This window comes from Parasteatoda tepidariorum, chromosome 4 (genome assembly GCF_982258835.1).
Source record: "Parasteatoda tepidariorum strain Cologne lab strain chromosome 4, Ptep-v5.0, whole genome shotgun sequence".
NCBI classification, from domain to species: domain Eukaryota; kingdom Metazoa; phylum Arthropoda; class Arachnida; order Araneae; family Theridiidae; genus Parasteatoda; species Parasteatoda tepidariorum.
Window position 1 is genome coordinate 7,710,648 of NC_141758.1, and position 18,171 is coordinate 7,728,818.

At 31.5% G+C, this 18,171-nt stretch overlaps 1 protein-coding gene across 1 annotated transcript; it reads left to right on the forward strand.

Moving 5' to 3' along the window:
• Positions 1-1,385: 1,385 nt before the first annotated feature.
• On the forward strand, positions 1,386-17,891 carry LOC107447963 (cAMP-dependent protein kinase type II regulatory subunit). Its single transcript, XM_016063020.5, has 3 exons — positions 1,386-1,528; positions 14,011-15,040; positions 17,564-17,891. The coding sequence occupies exons 2-3, from the start codon at positions 14,161-14,163 to the stop codon at positions 17,722-17,724; spliced, it is 1,041 nt and encodes a 346-aa protein (XP_015918506.2). The 5' UTR covers positions 1,386-1,528; positions 14,011-14,160; the 3' UTR covers positions 17,725-17,891.
• The last annotated feature ends 280 nt before the right edge of the window (positions 17,892-18,171 follow it).

An 18,171-nucleotide genomic window follows, 5' to 3' on the forward strand; every position in this document is an offset into this window, starting at 1 on the left:
AGACTTTTTAACCAGAACTAGAGCAGGTATGAGCTCGAGATTGTTATTGTTTACATTTATATTGAAAACACCATCCATATAAATTTACAGCATTTTTAACTTCTGTAATTTTAAATTACAAAATGAGTCGTGTAAAGAGAGAGAGAGAGTAAGAATTTCAGAAAAAAGCGCATATCTTAACTTAATAAATATTTTCCATCATTATTAACAAAAAACTAGGCAAAAAAAGTGAAATTAACATGAAGAGACTCTTTTTTGATCGCTGTTTGACTTAACTATTGGGACCCTATTAGGTTGCGGCTACCCTATTAATTTTATGATCAATAATCTGATGTAAAAGGGTTTATTTTCTTTATTCGAGTTAATTAAAAAAAAACGGACCATTCTGAGTGACTTTTGATTTAAACGATCAGATCTTCACGCTCTAGGACTCAATTTTAATGGTTTGAGGGGGAGACCTCAAATATGCTGATTAATTTGAGCAAACGATATTTTAAGTCAAGAAATCAGATACAAAGGCGTACTTTCTCTGAATAAACATACCTTTTTTTCGACGGATTTGGACTTCTAACCTCCAAAATATAGCCGCAATCTGGGAAATAGGGTCCCCATAGTTTGGTCAGGAGAGCACTCCAAAGTTTAGACCTCTTAATGTTAATTTTACTTTTCGCTATATCTTAAGAAATTTTGAACCGCATTGGAAAATTTTTATACACAATTATAAAATTTCTTCTTCCAAAGATAAATCCATGCAAAAAATAACTAATAAAAATATTTTTTATTATTTTATTTAATAAGGGTCGAAGATATTTTGAATTGTAAGGTATGAAGAATGAATTTTGAAGAATGTAATTTTACATGGCAAAATACAAAATTTGTAAAAAATCGATTGAGTGGTTAATGGGAAATTGAGTTTTAAAAATTTCAGATATTTAAAATTAAGATTGAGTTCTAAAACGTGAAGATCCGATCATTAGGCATCAAGATACGTAAAAATCTGATCATTAAAACAAAAGTTATTCCAGATGATATTTAGGTTCGCGACACCAGCATCCCTCAGCAATATAAAATACTTAACAATTTTACCGGTAATAGAATGAAAACATACCACCAAATAACATTTTTATTGCATTTTATTGAAATTTGGATTTTTTTTACAAATCATAATTTTCTTTTATTTTACACGGTGAGTATACACGTCATACGCACCGCAACTGAGTTTTTTACCCATCAAACACAATTAACTGGTTAAAAAAGTTTCTGATTTGAAAGTGAAATCATCGTGATACTCATATCTTTTGATTAAGAATCATATCATGAACAATGATAATGATAAGTTACAATAAGATAAAGTAAAAATTTTCAATATCGATAAATTATTCTTTGAAAGTTTTCTATCCGAATTGAAATTGTCTTATACGAAAAACACCTCTTTTTTCCCCCCATGAATTAATGCTATAATGTTTCGATAAATCTTTACATTAACGTCAAAAACAGAACATTTTCCTGAATTTCCAACCACTTTATAGTAAGTTTCAAATTTTTATTTATTTAATTATTTTTAAAATTATTCTTGTGACAATAAGATTTTTTCTGGTATCATAAGGTGGATAAATGACCTCAGCGGCACTTTAGTAGATTTGAGAAAATTAGCTAAGTTTATACATAGACAGCGGAGATTAAGTAGTATGCCAGTTGCCTTTATTTCTAAATCGTTTTATTCCAGTTGGGACATTCGCTATCGTGGAGTCTAATTTGCTGTCAAAAGACTGGTATTCTAATGTTATTCACTTTGCTAGATGAACTTGAATCGTTCTTTTACTCTAAAAACACTCAGAGACTGTCACTTGGATTCATTATCCCCTGAGATATTCGAAATGAAAAGACTTATCAAAATATATAAATGTATAGGATACCACAATAAGCATTACATATTTCCTAGCTTTTAATATTTCTTCAATGTCTTATATTTATTTTTTTAATCATTCATGATCGAATTTTAATTAAATTAATTTTCTATTTCATTTTTATTATATTTTATGAAAAGTTAATAAAAATATTTTATTCTTTTCTTAATAATCAATGCCACGGCTAACTTTCGAGTTCAATACAAATGTAAAACTCATTCATTCACTGTCGCGACTCAATTGAAAACAAAATCTATTTACAATTCTTTATTTCTTATCACAAAAATGTCTCAGTTACATGGTTATACTAATTCTCACAATCTTTTTGACTATTGACTTTCGCCGCCAAATTATTTTCAAATTTAATATTGATTATGGGGGATTGGCTTTATTTTTGACTATGTTATCTTTCGATAAATCGCCAATCGTGGATCTCTTCCCATGCTCCTAACTGTCAGTTGGGAACAATTTTCTTACTTTTAATTTCGAATTATTGGTGATCAGACTGGGGGACCTTTCAGTCCCAACCGCTGAATTCATATCCTTACAGAAATTCTCAATGATTCTCTTGAGAGACTTTCTTTTCATTACTTTATAATTTTGGAATGTGGCCATGTTCATTTTAATGAAATTTACATAATAAGTCAATATTTCCAAAACTATGTTATTTATTTTTCTAGGATAAATATCCCTCCTTTCTAACAAAATTCAGATATATCTCACACTGCCAAAAATTGTACTTTAATTCTACAAAGAAACTACATCCAACATACTGTTAAATTTCATTATGGAACTAAACTACTATAAAAGTACAGTTAATGAAGAACTTTCCCTGTTAAATCTCTTTTTTCTTTCTTAAAAAATGCCACGTATAACCTTTATTCGGTCAGCATCGAATTGTGTTTTGGTAAATGAATTTTGCTTACTGTTGAAAAGACACCTATCCAGAAATCTTTTGGCTATCCCACACACAGGATAGCCATATGTAAAGTAAATATGCTTATATCCCGAACTAGCTACTATTAGACTAGGGTAGTTCAATTTAAAAGTTCTATTTTTGCTATGAGAGGATATAATGGCGTTATAATGTTATATTTGGGGATGTAAGAGCAATAACAAGTATGAAAAGTTTTTATATGGATTTTTTTCGAAGTTCAAGGAAAATAAAAGAGCCATAGTTTAAGTGCTTTACATTTGAAGCAATGCGATAATTTTAAACTATATGTATAATCTTGGCGAGAAGAATTATCTGAGCCTTATAACAGACGAATAACTTAAATATTTTGAAAAAGGATAGCAAAACCATTTACATTATTGGTAATATTTGCTAGCTCTTACTTTTGCTCAAAGTACGTCGATTTTTTCTACCTTTAAAACTTTTGAAATTCAGACGTTAATGATTAAAACTTCTCCCGTCATTTTTTTTTACGTGTATTCGATTCATCATTATGCGTTGTTCATAGCACTTGCTAACCCAAAGTTAATGGTTAGCAAATTTTTTTATTAAGAGTTAAAGATCTTGTATGACTCAGAGGATTAAGTAGTTTTTAAAATGTAATAAAAGAATTTTAATTTTAAAAATGGTAGACTAGGCGATTTTAATAGTTTCATGTACTGCAGAGTTGCCACGGTCAACTGAAAATACATGAATACATAAAATTCGAAATTTTGTTAAAACTAATAAACTAGCAAATTTTATAGTATATTTTTTCAATTTACAATTGATAGTGAATGCAATATAAACCGATTTAAATTTAGGGTGTGGAGTATCTAGCCCGCGGGCTTATCTGCTCTTTCATAGATATTCAATGAGAATAAGGGAAGGGGGGGGGAGAAGATTACGTAAATAAATTAACAATAAGATGATAATATTAAACATGATAAGATAATAAAAATTACACAGTGTTCGCAGGCACCTGGAAAAATTTAATAACTGGTATCAATTTTGTTATGAAGAAGCAGAACATACTACAAATTATACATTAAAATAACTAAATAAACTGATAAAAATAAACTAAAATAACTGATAAAATACATTAAAAATTTCATACTTTCTTCGGATCGATATAAATTTACTTAAAAAAAAAAAGCATTCTGGTCGCTACAAACATAATAATAAAATAAAATTTATATTAATACTACTACCACTTTTTAAATTTGTTTTTTTTTTCCAATTGCGTATGAATTTCGTTACACTAAGCGGATATAATTACAACGGATGATTTTGTTTTACGTATATGAATAATGTAAAATGTAAGTGATAGTGATTGATACAATTGATAGACAAGAGATTATAAGTGAAGAAAAATGAATTGAGTTTCTACCACTTTTTCCAATTTTAGTCACTCGTGGCAGTCCCGGCACTGTGATAATTTATAATCTAATTCCTTATCTGGGACAACATTTAGATTCAAATTATCATTGTTATTATTTTATTTATTCATTTTTATTCATTTATTTATTATTTTTTTAATTTTATTGTGTAAAAACTTCAAATTTGATTTTATGAAGCTGAAATCGAAGTTTTCTAAACTTTTCAATTTAGTCTTGAGAAAATTTAGTTCTAATTTTTCCAGGGTGAACAATTTTTTTGTTGCAAGCAGTGGTGTAGTTTTAATGTATGTTAGAGGTGGGTTATATATACTATATATATATATATATATATATATATATATATATATATATATATATATATATATATATATATATATATATATATATATATATATATATATATATATATATATATATATATATATATATATATATATATATATATATATATATATATATATATATATATATTCCCTGATTGTACAAGTTTATATACACAGGACTGCAAGCTTCAACACTTTTTTCAAAATATCTCATAAAATAAAATATAATTAAAATTTAAAGCTTTCGTAGTTTGTGGTAATTTCGGCAATATTTTAAAAGCCTCAATGCTAGAAAGCTGGAACAAAGTAGAATGAAATATTGAGCCTTGAATAATTTTCTTGCTGTGGTGGGGAAAATAGCTTTAAATCACATTTACAAAATGAAGAAAGAGATAAATTAACTACCACTAGAAGAAATTTTACAGAAAAGCATCGAAAATTGGCATCCCTGCATACGTATACACGTATCTGTTTCTTTGAAAGCAACACTAAAAAAAAAAACATATAACCTTAAAGTATCGCAGAATAAACTGAAATACATTGCATAATAAACTGAAATGAATCGCATAACGTATCGCATAATAAACTAATCTCCTTCTTTCTACCACTCCTTATGTATCAGAGATGTAGGGGGATTTCCTCTCTGTGTAACGTAAATGCAAGTTAGTTCCATCAAAAAGTCCTCCACGACGGCAAATTTCTTCCAATACTTGATCCAGGAGTTCCCTTGTCTTCTGAATCATGTTCAAAATTACAAGGCTACGGAATTAAACATTGGTAGACGTAAACACAAAATTGGGTTGGCTGTTCAATGACGGTTATGAAATAAAATTTTTAGTTTAAATATTGTTTGAAACACACTTAATCAAGGGTTGTTATCATTTTTATTTTCTTAATTTTATTTATTTATTTATTTGCGTAACGACCCCCAAGAATCAATAATAAAGAGGGGTGTCAAAATGGGAGGTCACTATGACAAAAAAAAAAGTTTTTTTTTCACTATTCAGCAAATTTTGCTTTGCCATTCCGTACATTTACGAAAATTCATTTTCCCTTATTTTAATTAAAAAAACACAAATTAAATTACGATCAACGGTTAGATTTAAAGAAAATAAACTTTCTTTAAATTTCTAATTTATTTGGAGTAATTAAAACTTGAAGCTCTGAAAATTGGAGAGTAACAAATAGCAGAGGGCGTCGCCTTTAATTTAATTATAAAATGTAAAAATCTATCAAGACGCAAACATAGAGGAATCAAATAAAATTAGCAAGAAAAGCTAGCTGGGAGATAACATCCCGCAATGTAAAATACATGGTTCCCAGTAGACCACCGAAGTCACGCATCACTGGCTGCAGTCAGTAAGCGGGTGATTGACTACTTTGTTCAGCCTACTTAGGGTCGGAGAGTGCGTGGTATCGGTCCTCGTTAAACTGTTCTACCATAAAGTGCTCGACTTCCCGTGCAGGTCAATAGCCCAATGTGCAGCTCTAGTGCGACGTAAATAAAGTATCTACGTACCGCTCTGAAATAACTGCGTCAGAAAGTTCGGGGACTAGTGAGCGAGAAGCGGAGCCCTCTAGTCATTATAAAAGAAAACGTTAAGAACTTGACGCTGATAGAAATTATATACGTGTCTTTTAAATTAGCGTGAAATTAAATTAGCTTTTAAATGAAGCGTAAAATCATGTTTACTATATCCGTATCTACTTTATTATTGTTTATTTTTTAAATTCAAAAAACAAATATATTTTAAAGTATTTTAAAGAGTTCAGTAAACTCTTTATATATAATTACTTTTTTATTCATTTTTTTTCTTTCTTTTCATTCTTCTTTTTCTTTTATTTTTTTTAAGTATTGAAACTATGTTTTTTATTTTAAAGCATGATTCTCTTTCTCTCTATTTTATTTCTATCCGGCATTTGACGAGATTAAGGGATTACTGATTTATTTGGTTCTTGTGGTAGTGAACAATTGGGTATACTATAGCCTACGTCACAGATCGTGTTATTCCTACTAAATTTAACTAGTAAACAGCATTTTCTGCGAACCTGATTTCTAGCAACAAGTAAAAGCATCAAACGAAGTGTCTTCCCTTACGAAAAAATCGAGGTATAAATGAGGTATAAACGAGGTATATTTTAAAGGTATAAAGGAGGTTGTTATTTAAATACGTCGTTGAGGTTGAAAAGGGTGCAAATGAATACCTCAAAATCAACCTCAAATATACCTTAAATATACCTCCAGAGGTATATATGTTTCAGCCTGAAGTATATTTTTTTACACTTGTGGAAGTATTTATTCAACAACCTAAGGTGTGTCATTTTACACTTCAGGTTATTATAAATCAACCTCAGGTGTATTTAGTTCGACATCAGGTAATTGTTTTTCAACCTCAGGTATATAATTTTATGCTTGTAGAGGTATATATTTTTCAACCTATGGTGTGTCATTTTACACTTCAGCTTATTATAAATCTACCTCAGGTGTATTTTGTTCGACATCAGGTAATTGTTTTTCAACCTCAGGTATATAATTTTATGCTTGTAGAGGTATATATTTATCAACCTGTGGTGTGTCGTTTTACACTTCTGGTTGTTATAAATCAACCTCAGGTGTATTTTGTTTTACCTCAGGCAATTATTCTTCAACTTCAGGCATATTATTTTATGCTTGTAGAGGTATATATTTTCAGCCAAAGGTGGGCCATTTTACACTTCTGGTTGTTATAAATCAACCTGAAGTGTATTTTCAACAATTGGAAAGGTTATTTTTAATTAGCGCCATGTGCTCCATGTTCTACCTTAAGTTATTATTTCGTAACCTCAAGTATATATTTCTGTATTTTTAGAAGCGTTAATTTATCAACCAAATTTTTTTTTTTTTTTTTTGCACTTACGAAGGTGAGGTGTTATACGGACCACCTAGTTTATTAATTTTTAGACTCACTATATAAAAAATATAATATATATATAAAGATATTATATATATTATATGAAGAATAATGTACATTACATTTTTTTCACTAGTAGAGATCATTTATCAACCTGAAATTTTTAATATTAAACCTTCGGCAGTAATTGCTTCTTTTGTTAAGCTATAAAAGAAGATTTCAAATGCATAATTCTTCTATAATTTTAATAGATTGATTTAAATCATCTTAAAATAACACTTATCCAAAATCCACAGTTAGTAAAAATTATTTATGGGAACTCATACTCGTATTTTTAGAAGATAGTTGTCTAAGGTGCTTGAATTTTTAAAGCTATAAAACTACAAATTTAAATAATTAGTCAGCTCAAATTCGAAGTACTTTTATTTAAAACTAAAATTTCACTTTTTTTACAAACCAACAAAATTATTTTAAATACTGTTTCCGTCTACATGTTGAAACTTGTAATTATTGAAACCTAAAAGGAAAAAAAATATAAATTAGTAAGAAAGTCATATTTACAATAATAGTGGCAGGTCTTAAAATATTAGAAAGTATTTTTTTTATGATTTAAATTAACTGGATGAAATTAATTTTCCTTTTCAGATAAATATCTTCTGCCATTTCTATTCAATCCTCGTAGCTAAAAAGCATGACATGTATCACAGACACAAAATAAAATACACTGAAGACAGTATTACCATTAACAACATTTACAGAAATTCAGATATACAGGGCGTTTATAAAGTCTCGGACCCATTTTGATGTTTAATAACTCATAAAATAATAAAGATAGATTAAAATTAATAACATAAATGGTTAGATAGACTCAAAAACTTTCATGAACCTTGTCAATGAACTTCCACGTGTGCCCCCTTCGTCGCACGGAGAATATCAAGTCGATAGTCAATTTCACGCCAGGTAGCGACAAGCATGTCGGCATCCACAGAGGCTATTGCGGTTGTAATTCTGGCTTTTAGGCCATCAATGTTCGACACGATCCTCCTGTAAACATTGTCCTTTATAAATCCCCAAAGAAAAAAGTCCAGCGGCGTTATATCAGGTGATCTGGGTGGCCAAGGAATTGGACCTCCTCGCCCAATCCATCTTCCTGTAAAATGGTCATTCAAAGAACTACGAACGATGATACCCCAATGAGGTGGTGCACCATCTTGTTGCAAAAAGACATGTGGCTGAAGCTCTTCTAATTGTGGAAATATGAAGGTATCATCGAATACGAAGGTATATGTGGGTATCATCGTTTGTAGTTTTTTGAATTACCATTTTCCAAGAAGATGGATTGGGCGAGGAGGTCCAATTCCTTGGCCACCTAGATCACCTGATATAACGCCGCTGAACATTTTTCTATGGGGATTTATAAAGGACAATGTTTACGGGAGGATCGTGTCGAACATTAATGACCTAGAGGCCAGAATTACAACCGCAATAGCCTCGGTGGATGCCGACATGCTTGCCGCTACCTGGTGTGAAATTGACTATCTACTTGATATTCTCCGTGCGACGAAGGGGGCACACGTGGAAGTTCATTAACAAGGGTCATGAAACTTTTTGAGTCTATCTAACCATTAATGTTATTAATTTTAATCTATCTTTATTATTTTATGAGTTATTAAACATCAAAATGGGTCCGGGACTTTATAAACACACTGTATAATTCCAATCTTATTATGCAATTTTAACACTTTTTATTTTTCTATACATCTGTAACATTATGGTACTTGTAAGTTTAATAATTAGATTTCCTTCCCTTTCTTTTTTAAAAATCTTTAAACTCAATAAACCTAGTCTATATTTTTCAGCTTTTTGTCAGACTTCATGAAACTAGCAGCTTTTTTTTTAAATTTTTGACGCTGATTCTGAAAAGGACTTATGTTATTGTCAATCACATCAGAGTTTCTTAAAAAATAGTTATTTTAATAATTTTTAATCAATGTAATCTAGAATCTACAATCGTTTAATAAATTAAAATTTTAAAGTTATGTACCAATTTTTATTCTTTTTTTACACTCAATTGAATAGAACAAATTACATTCTGATAAGGAGCATTTATTTTAAAGTTGTGAGTAATTTTATGTGAGGAAAATGTCTAAGAGAGAATGATTTGAAATAATGCTTTTAAAATAAGTTGAGTATAATATCTCCTATATAACTTATAATACCGAGCAGAATAAAAGTAGTAGTTAGTTGTTACAAACACTTGTTTAAATATAAATACACATCCCATAGGATGAAACTCAAAATAATGCATATTACTTTCAACAATAAATGTTTTTATTTGCAATTGATTTTATTCAATTCAGGATTAAAATTGCATACTATACTGACTTATTTCTGAAATATTTAAGATTTCCGAAATTCGCACATTTTTGAAGTAGTGAACCATAAACAGCTGCATGAAAAAGCTAATAAACTTGAAACAAATTGTCATATAAACTTGAAATCGAATTTAATTTAATTCTGCCCAATATTCTAATAAGTAATAACAATCTGCTTAGTAAATAATTAACGTGGGTAAAATGCGAGAAAATAACATGTAATGAAAATAGCAGTTTTCTGATCAAACATGAAGAAGTGAGCTAGTACAGTTACTAGTTTTCAATTATCAAATATCTAGCAAACTATTGTTATCAACAATTACACAAAATCTGTAGTTTATTAGGAGAGATTAGTTTTTCTTTTAGGTATAAATTCAGAACTATATCCTAGGGGAAGGCTGAGCAGTAGCTTGCTTGTCTCTTCTTCTGCGCCGCCGCGCATGTGCTATTTACAGCCTAGGCAATCTCAGTAATATCAGGGAACTGGGGTTAAGCTCTCTAAATATATATATATATATATATATATATATATATATATATATATATATATATATATATATATATATATATGTAGGTTTCAATACCATAGTGTAACAACTGCGAACATTACGTCATTCACCATCTTGTAATATTAAAGGAAGTTGCATCATCCTCTTGACATTGAGAGGCGCCAGCCAGACCAGAAGGGGAAGTCCCGAAGGGAAACTCCCGAATTTATAATTAACTCTTAACTTTATACCATAGAACACTCTAATTTTTAGTCACATGCATTCCGGAGATCACTGCGAGAAGGCAGCTCTCACCATGTCACTGTTATATCGTTCTAACCTTTTATTCCTATTAAATTGTTATGTTTATTAAATTATCGTCATCATTTACTCCTATGCTGCACTATCTCCCACATATATATATATATATATATATATATATATATATATATATATATATATATATATATATATATATACACTGGTTATCATAAATTAAGGAAAAATCACAAAAATAGCGATAACTCTTTCAAAAGTAAGCCAAACCGTGCAAAATTTGCATAAGTTGTCCACTAAGAGTAGCTGAGTAAAATTGCAATATGCAAATTAGTGGCGCTGCACTCGGCTTACGTCATCTGCCTGGAGCATAAAAGTCCAAGTTTGAGAGAAAGCACACAAATTTTACTGTGATTGCGACATTGAAAATCTGAGATAGCCAATTCGTAATAATGACCTCTAGGCATCATTTGCCTGAAGAACTACGATGGAGAGCCATCGGGAGATTAGAGGCAGGGCAGAGTCAATCAGAAGTGGCCAGATGGCTAAATGTGAGTCCATCTGTGGTTCATAGACTTTGGAGGCAATTTCAAACCACAGATTCGGCATCTAGGAGGTTCAGTCAAGGACGGCCAACTGTTACGACCAGTGCCGATGACCGATATTTGACATTAAGTGCACGCAGGAATAGAACCGCTACTCCGACACATCTTAGATCCTCTCTTGCTGCAGCCACCGGAAGGTTGGTGTCAACGTCAACTGTGCGCAGAAGGCTCCACGAAGGTGGTCTGTATGCGAGACGACCAGCCATTTGCGTGCCGCTCACATCACGCCATAGGAGAGACCGTTTGCAGTGGGCCCGACAACATGTCCACTGGACGTCAGATCAATGGAGGCCTGTTCTCTTTACGGATGAGTCCAGGTTTAGTCTAGAAAGTGACAGTAGACGTTATTTGATATGGAGAGAACCTGGGACCCGTTATCATCCATCAAACATCCGTGAAAGAGATGCATACGGAAGAGGCAGTGTCTGTGTTTGGGGAGGCATATCCTTAGGAGGGCGCACATACCTCCATGTCTTTCCAAGGGGAACCGTGAATGCTCAGGTTTATCGAGACAACATCCTTGATGCTTATGTGCGCCCATATGCCGGGGCAATTGGTGATTGCTTCCTGTTACAGGACGATAATGCAAGACCACACAGAGCTCGCATTGTTGATGATTATCTTCAACAGGAAACAATTACTCGCATGGAGTGGCCAGCTCGATCCCCGGACTTGAATCCTATCGAGCACGTTTGGGATGCTCTAGGGAGGCGTGTATCTGCCATCAATCCGCCCCTCAGACCCTTGCCACGCTTGCAACTGCTTTACAAGAGCAATGGCTCTCACTTCCTATTGAACTGATAGACCGCATAATTGAAAGCATCACACATCGCTGTTTGTGCTGTATTGCTTCTAGAGGCAATCATATTCCATATTAAAGGTACTTTTTCTATTGCAAACCGATACTTCCAATTTGTTTATTTTATACATGTGCTAATTTCTATACTACTATTAATGTCTGATAATTTCTTTTTATGTTGTTTAATACCTTACTATGTGTTGTATATTGTGGGTAAGTTTCATAAAATTCCATGTGTAATTTCTTGAGTTATCGCGATTTTTGTGAATTTTCCTTAATTTATGATAACCAGTGTATATATATATATATATATATATATATATATATATATATATATATATATATATATATATATATATATATATATATATATATATATATATATATATATATATATATATATATATATATAAACTTTGTATATATATAAACAATAATATAGACTTTGCAACAAATATCCAAACGATAAGCATACAGCTATAGTAGAATTTCAAAGCAAAATTGCTATTTTAAAAATCTTTCAATTTTCAATGATTTAGAGAAATTGTGAATATTTTTCTCAATTAATCAGCGTGCATACTGCAACGTTAAAACATATACATTTAAGCAAAATAAAAAGAATAGTTCTATTTGACTGAACTACAAACAATAAAATATACTGTGCATAACCTGCTGTAACGATTCACCAGTAATGTTACCCTAAACAGTGACGAGAAATATTTCGGTTATTCTCTCTTATTGCTAAGCCTACAACGATAGCCTCAAAGAATATCCTCCAACTTAAATTATTTAAGATCAGGACGCGTCGTTAAAACAAAAATAATAAAATTTAAGTTTCAAAATTGAAGCATATTTGATTAAAAGTGATAAAACTAAATTAATAAATGTCAAGCACACTTACCGAATTTCGAATAGACTTTCGATTGTCAACACACACGCCATTTGCCGGCTCGCATGGAACTCTGGGAAGTGAGCTAGTTAATATGAAGTGTACTTTAAGCAACCTTAAAACAAGCTTAGGTATAAATAAAATGACTTCAACACCTCAATAAATACCTCACTCTCTTTAGTTGAAATAAGGTATATTTTTTTATACCTCATAAATACCTCAATATCGTTAGTAGAAAAAAGGTATATTTTTCATACCTCGTAAATACCTCACTCTCGTTAGTTAAAATAAGGTTGATTTTTTTATACCTCATAAATACCTCTTTTGTTACAAGTGTAAGAAAAACAACCTCGTCTACCTTAAAAATCATCTTATCAGTCTGGATGATTTGAAGTGAATTTAAAACAACCTCAAAATAAGCTTAGGTATAAATAAAATGACTTCATATACCTCAATAAATACCTTTTTATCGTTAGTTGAAATAAGGTAAAAAATTTTATACCTCAAAAATACCTCTTTTGTTACAAGTGAAAGAAAATAAACCTGGTGTACCTTAAAAATCACCTTATCAGTCTGGTTGATTTGAAGTGAATTTTAAACAACCTCAAAACAAGCTGAAGTATATATAAATCAACCTCGTACACCTTAATTACAACCTTTACGAGGTATAATTTTTATTGCTGTTTTCTCTGCAACCTTAAATACACCTCAAATATACCTCAAAACAACCTTAATACCTCAAAAATACCTCAAATCAACCTTAAATATACCTTAAATTTTCATAAGGGTTGTTATAAGTCGCTACTCGCCAGGTTGGAATTGTATTAGTCTAGTTCCTTTGGAAATAATTTATATTGTTGTTTTACCGAAGTTTATGAATTTAGTAAGCATATTTAAAACTCAGTTTATTAATTAAACTAAAAGGTAAATGTTATTCCTAGTAAGTGGAAGTAGTTGTGCTTTTTTCATATTATACCCAATTACTAGCTCATCTTAAATGTGAATCAATTGATTTCTTTCTTTTAATGTTTTTTTTATAAAATGTTTCATTATTTATTGATTAGAATACAAGTAAGGTATTCTTGCAACAGCTGTGCTGTTTTATTATTCTTATTTCTTTCAGAGTGCTCATAACTGAAATTCAGTTTTCAATAGAAGCCTCAACAACTCAACTCCACTTAAGCATGAAAAGAGGCAATCGATGCTTCCGCCAAATATTTTGTAAACCGAACTAAGACTATCTTTCCCAGGATCCCACTGAAATTGTTTAGATATGGCAGATGATAAGAACGAAATTCATGTTCCCGAAGAGTTGGAAAATATGCTGCTTCATTTTACCACAAGCGTTTTGGAGGAACAGCCTGATGACATCATCGATTACGCAGCATCGTATTTCTCTCGACTCAAGCGTGAGAGATCGGACCAAGGTATCAGCAAAATGCTCGGCAGAAGAGGTAGGCGACGCACGGCCGTCATCGGCGAAGTTGTAAACCCAGAAGAATGCGACTCCGAAGTCAAAATCTATCCTAAATCTAAAGAGCAGAAGGAAAGGATCAAAAATCTCATCGAAGACGTGTTTCTTTTTAAACACCTGACCAAAGAGAACCTGGACGCCATTATTGATGCCATGATACCGTCTGAGGTGAAGAGTGGACAAATTATCATTAAACAGAATGACGATGCCGATTTTTTCTATGTCATTGATAAAGGCGAGTTCGATGCCATCATTGAAGAAGAGGGTCGGCAGGAAGTGGTCATGAAGTACAAAGACAGCGGGAGTTTTGGCGAGTTGGCGTTGCTTCATAACCAGCCGAGAGCGGCTACCATAAAAGCTGTAACAGATGGCATGTTGTGGGCGGTCAGTAGAGCTACTTTTACGAAACTTGTCGTCAAAACTGCTTACGAAAAGCGAAAGAGGTATATGGAGCTTCTCGATAAAGTGCCAGAATTGCAACCGCTTATAGATTATGAAAAAATGCAAGTATGTGATGCATTGACTTCAGTTTACCTGAGGAAAGGTGAAGTGTTATTTAAGGAAGGGGATAGAGGAGATGGCATGTATTTCGTTGAAAAAGGAGCCATTACCATAAATAAAGAAGTCAAAGGCGGTGAGGCGCAATTGGCGCTACTGAAACCTGGAGATTACTTCGGAGGTAATGTAGTAAATTCTCTTTTGCTGGTTTTGCATGTCTAAAAGTTGAGTTGAACAAAACATCAATATCAAAAACAAAAATAAATCAATGAAAAAAAACTTTAAAAAAAAGCAGTAAAATTTCTAAATAGAGACACTATGGATGGTGTTTTCAATAGAAATGCAAACAATAACAATCTCGAGCTCGGGACCTACTCTAGTTCCGGTTAAAAAGTTTGCAGCTGCTTACTACATGTTATTCTGATAGGCGATGTTTTCAAACGGATAATTTTGTTTTCAATAAAAGAAATAAATTAGATAATTTCTGAGCTCAAATCTGCCGTCTTTCATAAGATATTAATGTTATTATGTAATTCTGGGGAGTTTGGAGTGAAAATGTGTTTTAGTTATTTTGTTATTTATTATTAAGGGGTCACAGTACCTAAAAAATGACAAAAATACCAAATTTTTTTTTATTACTTATAATAAAACTTCAAAGTATTTCAAATGTACAGAAAAAAATTCATCTCTCTATCTACATTTTTAAAAAAGTTATGAATGATTTTAAATTGTTCTAATACAGAAACTTGCCCAGCAGTCTGACTTTAAAGTGCTTTTTCGCATAGATGATAATTTTGTGTCTTAATCTTAATTAAATCCCTAAGGATTTTTTTCTATTTAAGATAAAGCTTTGAAGTAAACTTTTTTATCTTGAGTATAATACACTTATTTAAACTGTGCATGGAATAAGCATTTTATGAGGTATTACAATTTTTACGGCATGTTATATATACCTATCAGGAATTTTTACTCTTTTTTTTCTACTTTTTTACAAAATAATCTATAAAAAATATTCTAATTGATATATCAACAAATGAATGCACAAAATTGTTAAGATAAATATTGCAAGCACTATGAAAAAAACTTTTTTCGAAAATATGTTAAAATAAAAAAGCCTTAGGAATTTAAAAATTTAGAATTTTTTCAACTTTTTTTAAAATTTACAAAAAATTAAACAGTTTAATCATTTTTTGAAGATAAATTATTGATTATAACTTAAATGAGCATGTAAAGCATCCTCAAAATGAATGATTATACCTTTATTTTAAAAAATTGTTGCAAAGGTACTGTGACCCCTTAAAAAAGGTGACATGGTTGCTAGATTTTGAATAACTCGCTTTTTTTGGCAGTCTTGATTTGGCCTCTTTCCATTTGCTTATTACTGTTTGTTTTTATTGCAAGCTGTGCACCATCTTACGTTAGTGTTAACAATTTTAGTATTGTAAACACAAGTATTGTTAGCATTGTAAACATAAGTAATCAAATGCATTGTTTGCAAGAATCTCAAAACACAATGATGCCAAATGGCTTTAAAATACAACTGAAACAGTAACCCGGAAATTTAGGCAGTCCCGAGCTTGCAGCGTTCCCTAGTGTAGAAAACACCATCCGTAGGGTGGTTGACTGAACGTTAACAATAACAAGCTTCCTAAAACCGGAAGAAACTTCCGGTGTATACCTCCGCTTATGTTATGCTTACGAGGTGATGTGTGAGCAGGTTTAATACTCTAAGAAGTTCTATTCTTGTGATTTGGGTTTAAATTAAGGCGCCATTTTACCATTCATAAAAGTTTTCTGCAATTTATAAATTCTATCAAGTCGTGAGCCTTAAACAAATTTAACGAAATCAATATCACGGCACGGCATTAAAAAAGCGTTAAGGTTTTGAGTGTTATTCAGCCATATTCGTTTAAAATAGCACCGTGTATTATTATTATTATTTTTTTGGTAGCATCATATAAATCTTGCGGAGTCTTCCGAATCCATTTGTGTTTGTTTCAGTGAAATTTAAATTGAAAGAACGCATTATATTGTAATTACTATGAGTGTAACAATAACTGATGGAGTTTTTTTTAAGCTTACGCGTAAAAAAGTGGCAACACGGAAATCTAACGACAACTCTTAACTCTTAGCGCCATCTCTGCTTCGCTTTACACGATCAACCATCCAACCAGAGCCTTGGTGGCTCTGGGGATAGAGAGTTCACCCTCTAACGAAGTGACCCGGGTTCAATTCCAATCATAGCTGGGATTCAATTCTGCACCCGGCTCGCACAGATCTCAGTGCTGACGTAAAATATCCCTAGTGGAAGACGGATCATGGTTTAGACGGACATTTTCCCTTACTGTCAGTCTAAACGTGGGATGTTTTCGTGGTTTCCCGCTTCATGTAATGCAAATGAGGGTCATCAAATAGAATTTCCTTCGATACTTGATTCAGGAATTCCCTTGTTTTCTGGATTGGCTTCAAAACTATAAGGTTACGGAGTTGAACATAACCAAACCAAAAAAATCGTAGTCGTAAACCAAAATTTTTTTTTTTTAAAAATGGGTCGGCTGTTCAACGACGGTCATAAAATGAAAACCATCCATCCATCCATTTGTATTTTGTGGGGTAGATTCGGGACTTTTTGTCTAATATGTTAAAGTATAAAAATATATTTAGAAGACAATAATATTAATTGAATTTTTTTCTTCTTCTCCAGAGTTGGCATTAGTTCGGAACAAGCCAAGAGCGGGCACCGCAAGAGCTTTAGAAGATTCAGAGTTAGCCTTTTTGGAAGTTGGCGCTTTTGAGAGACTTCTTGGACCCTGCATGGATATCATAAATCAGAGAGCGGATTCTTACGAGAAAATAGATAAATAGAAAATCATGTTACTGCATTTAATTTATTTTTGTTTGTCAAAAAATTATATTTTTTGAAAAGAAATATTTTAGTAAGAACATATTGTTTTCGTTATCAAGATTCGATCGATCTTTTGAAAATTTAGAAAGTTGTAGTGAAATTAGGAAAATAAATTGTATTTTAATAAGTTTCTAGTCATCACTATAATTAATAATTTCGAATAAATATATTACAGGACAAAAAATTATGTCAAAGACTTAGTTCAATCTAAGCTTCCAATATCAGTCAGTGAAATCACTGTAACATCAACTTCTCACTGAAAAAATAATTTGTTTCGTATGTAACTAGTATTTTTTATAAAACTTATTTCATTACCTTCATTGTTTTCTATATTTTATTTATTTTGAGGTGATTTTCTTCTCACCTGATTGCAAAAATTTGACAGTAGTAGTCAAATATCAGATAGC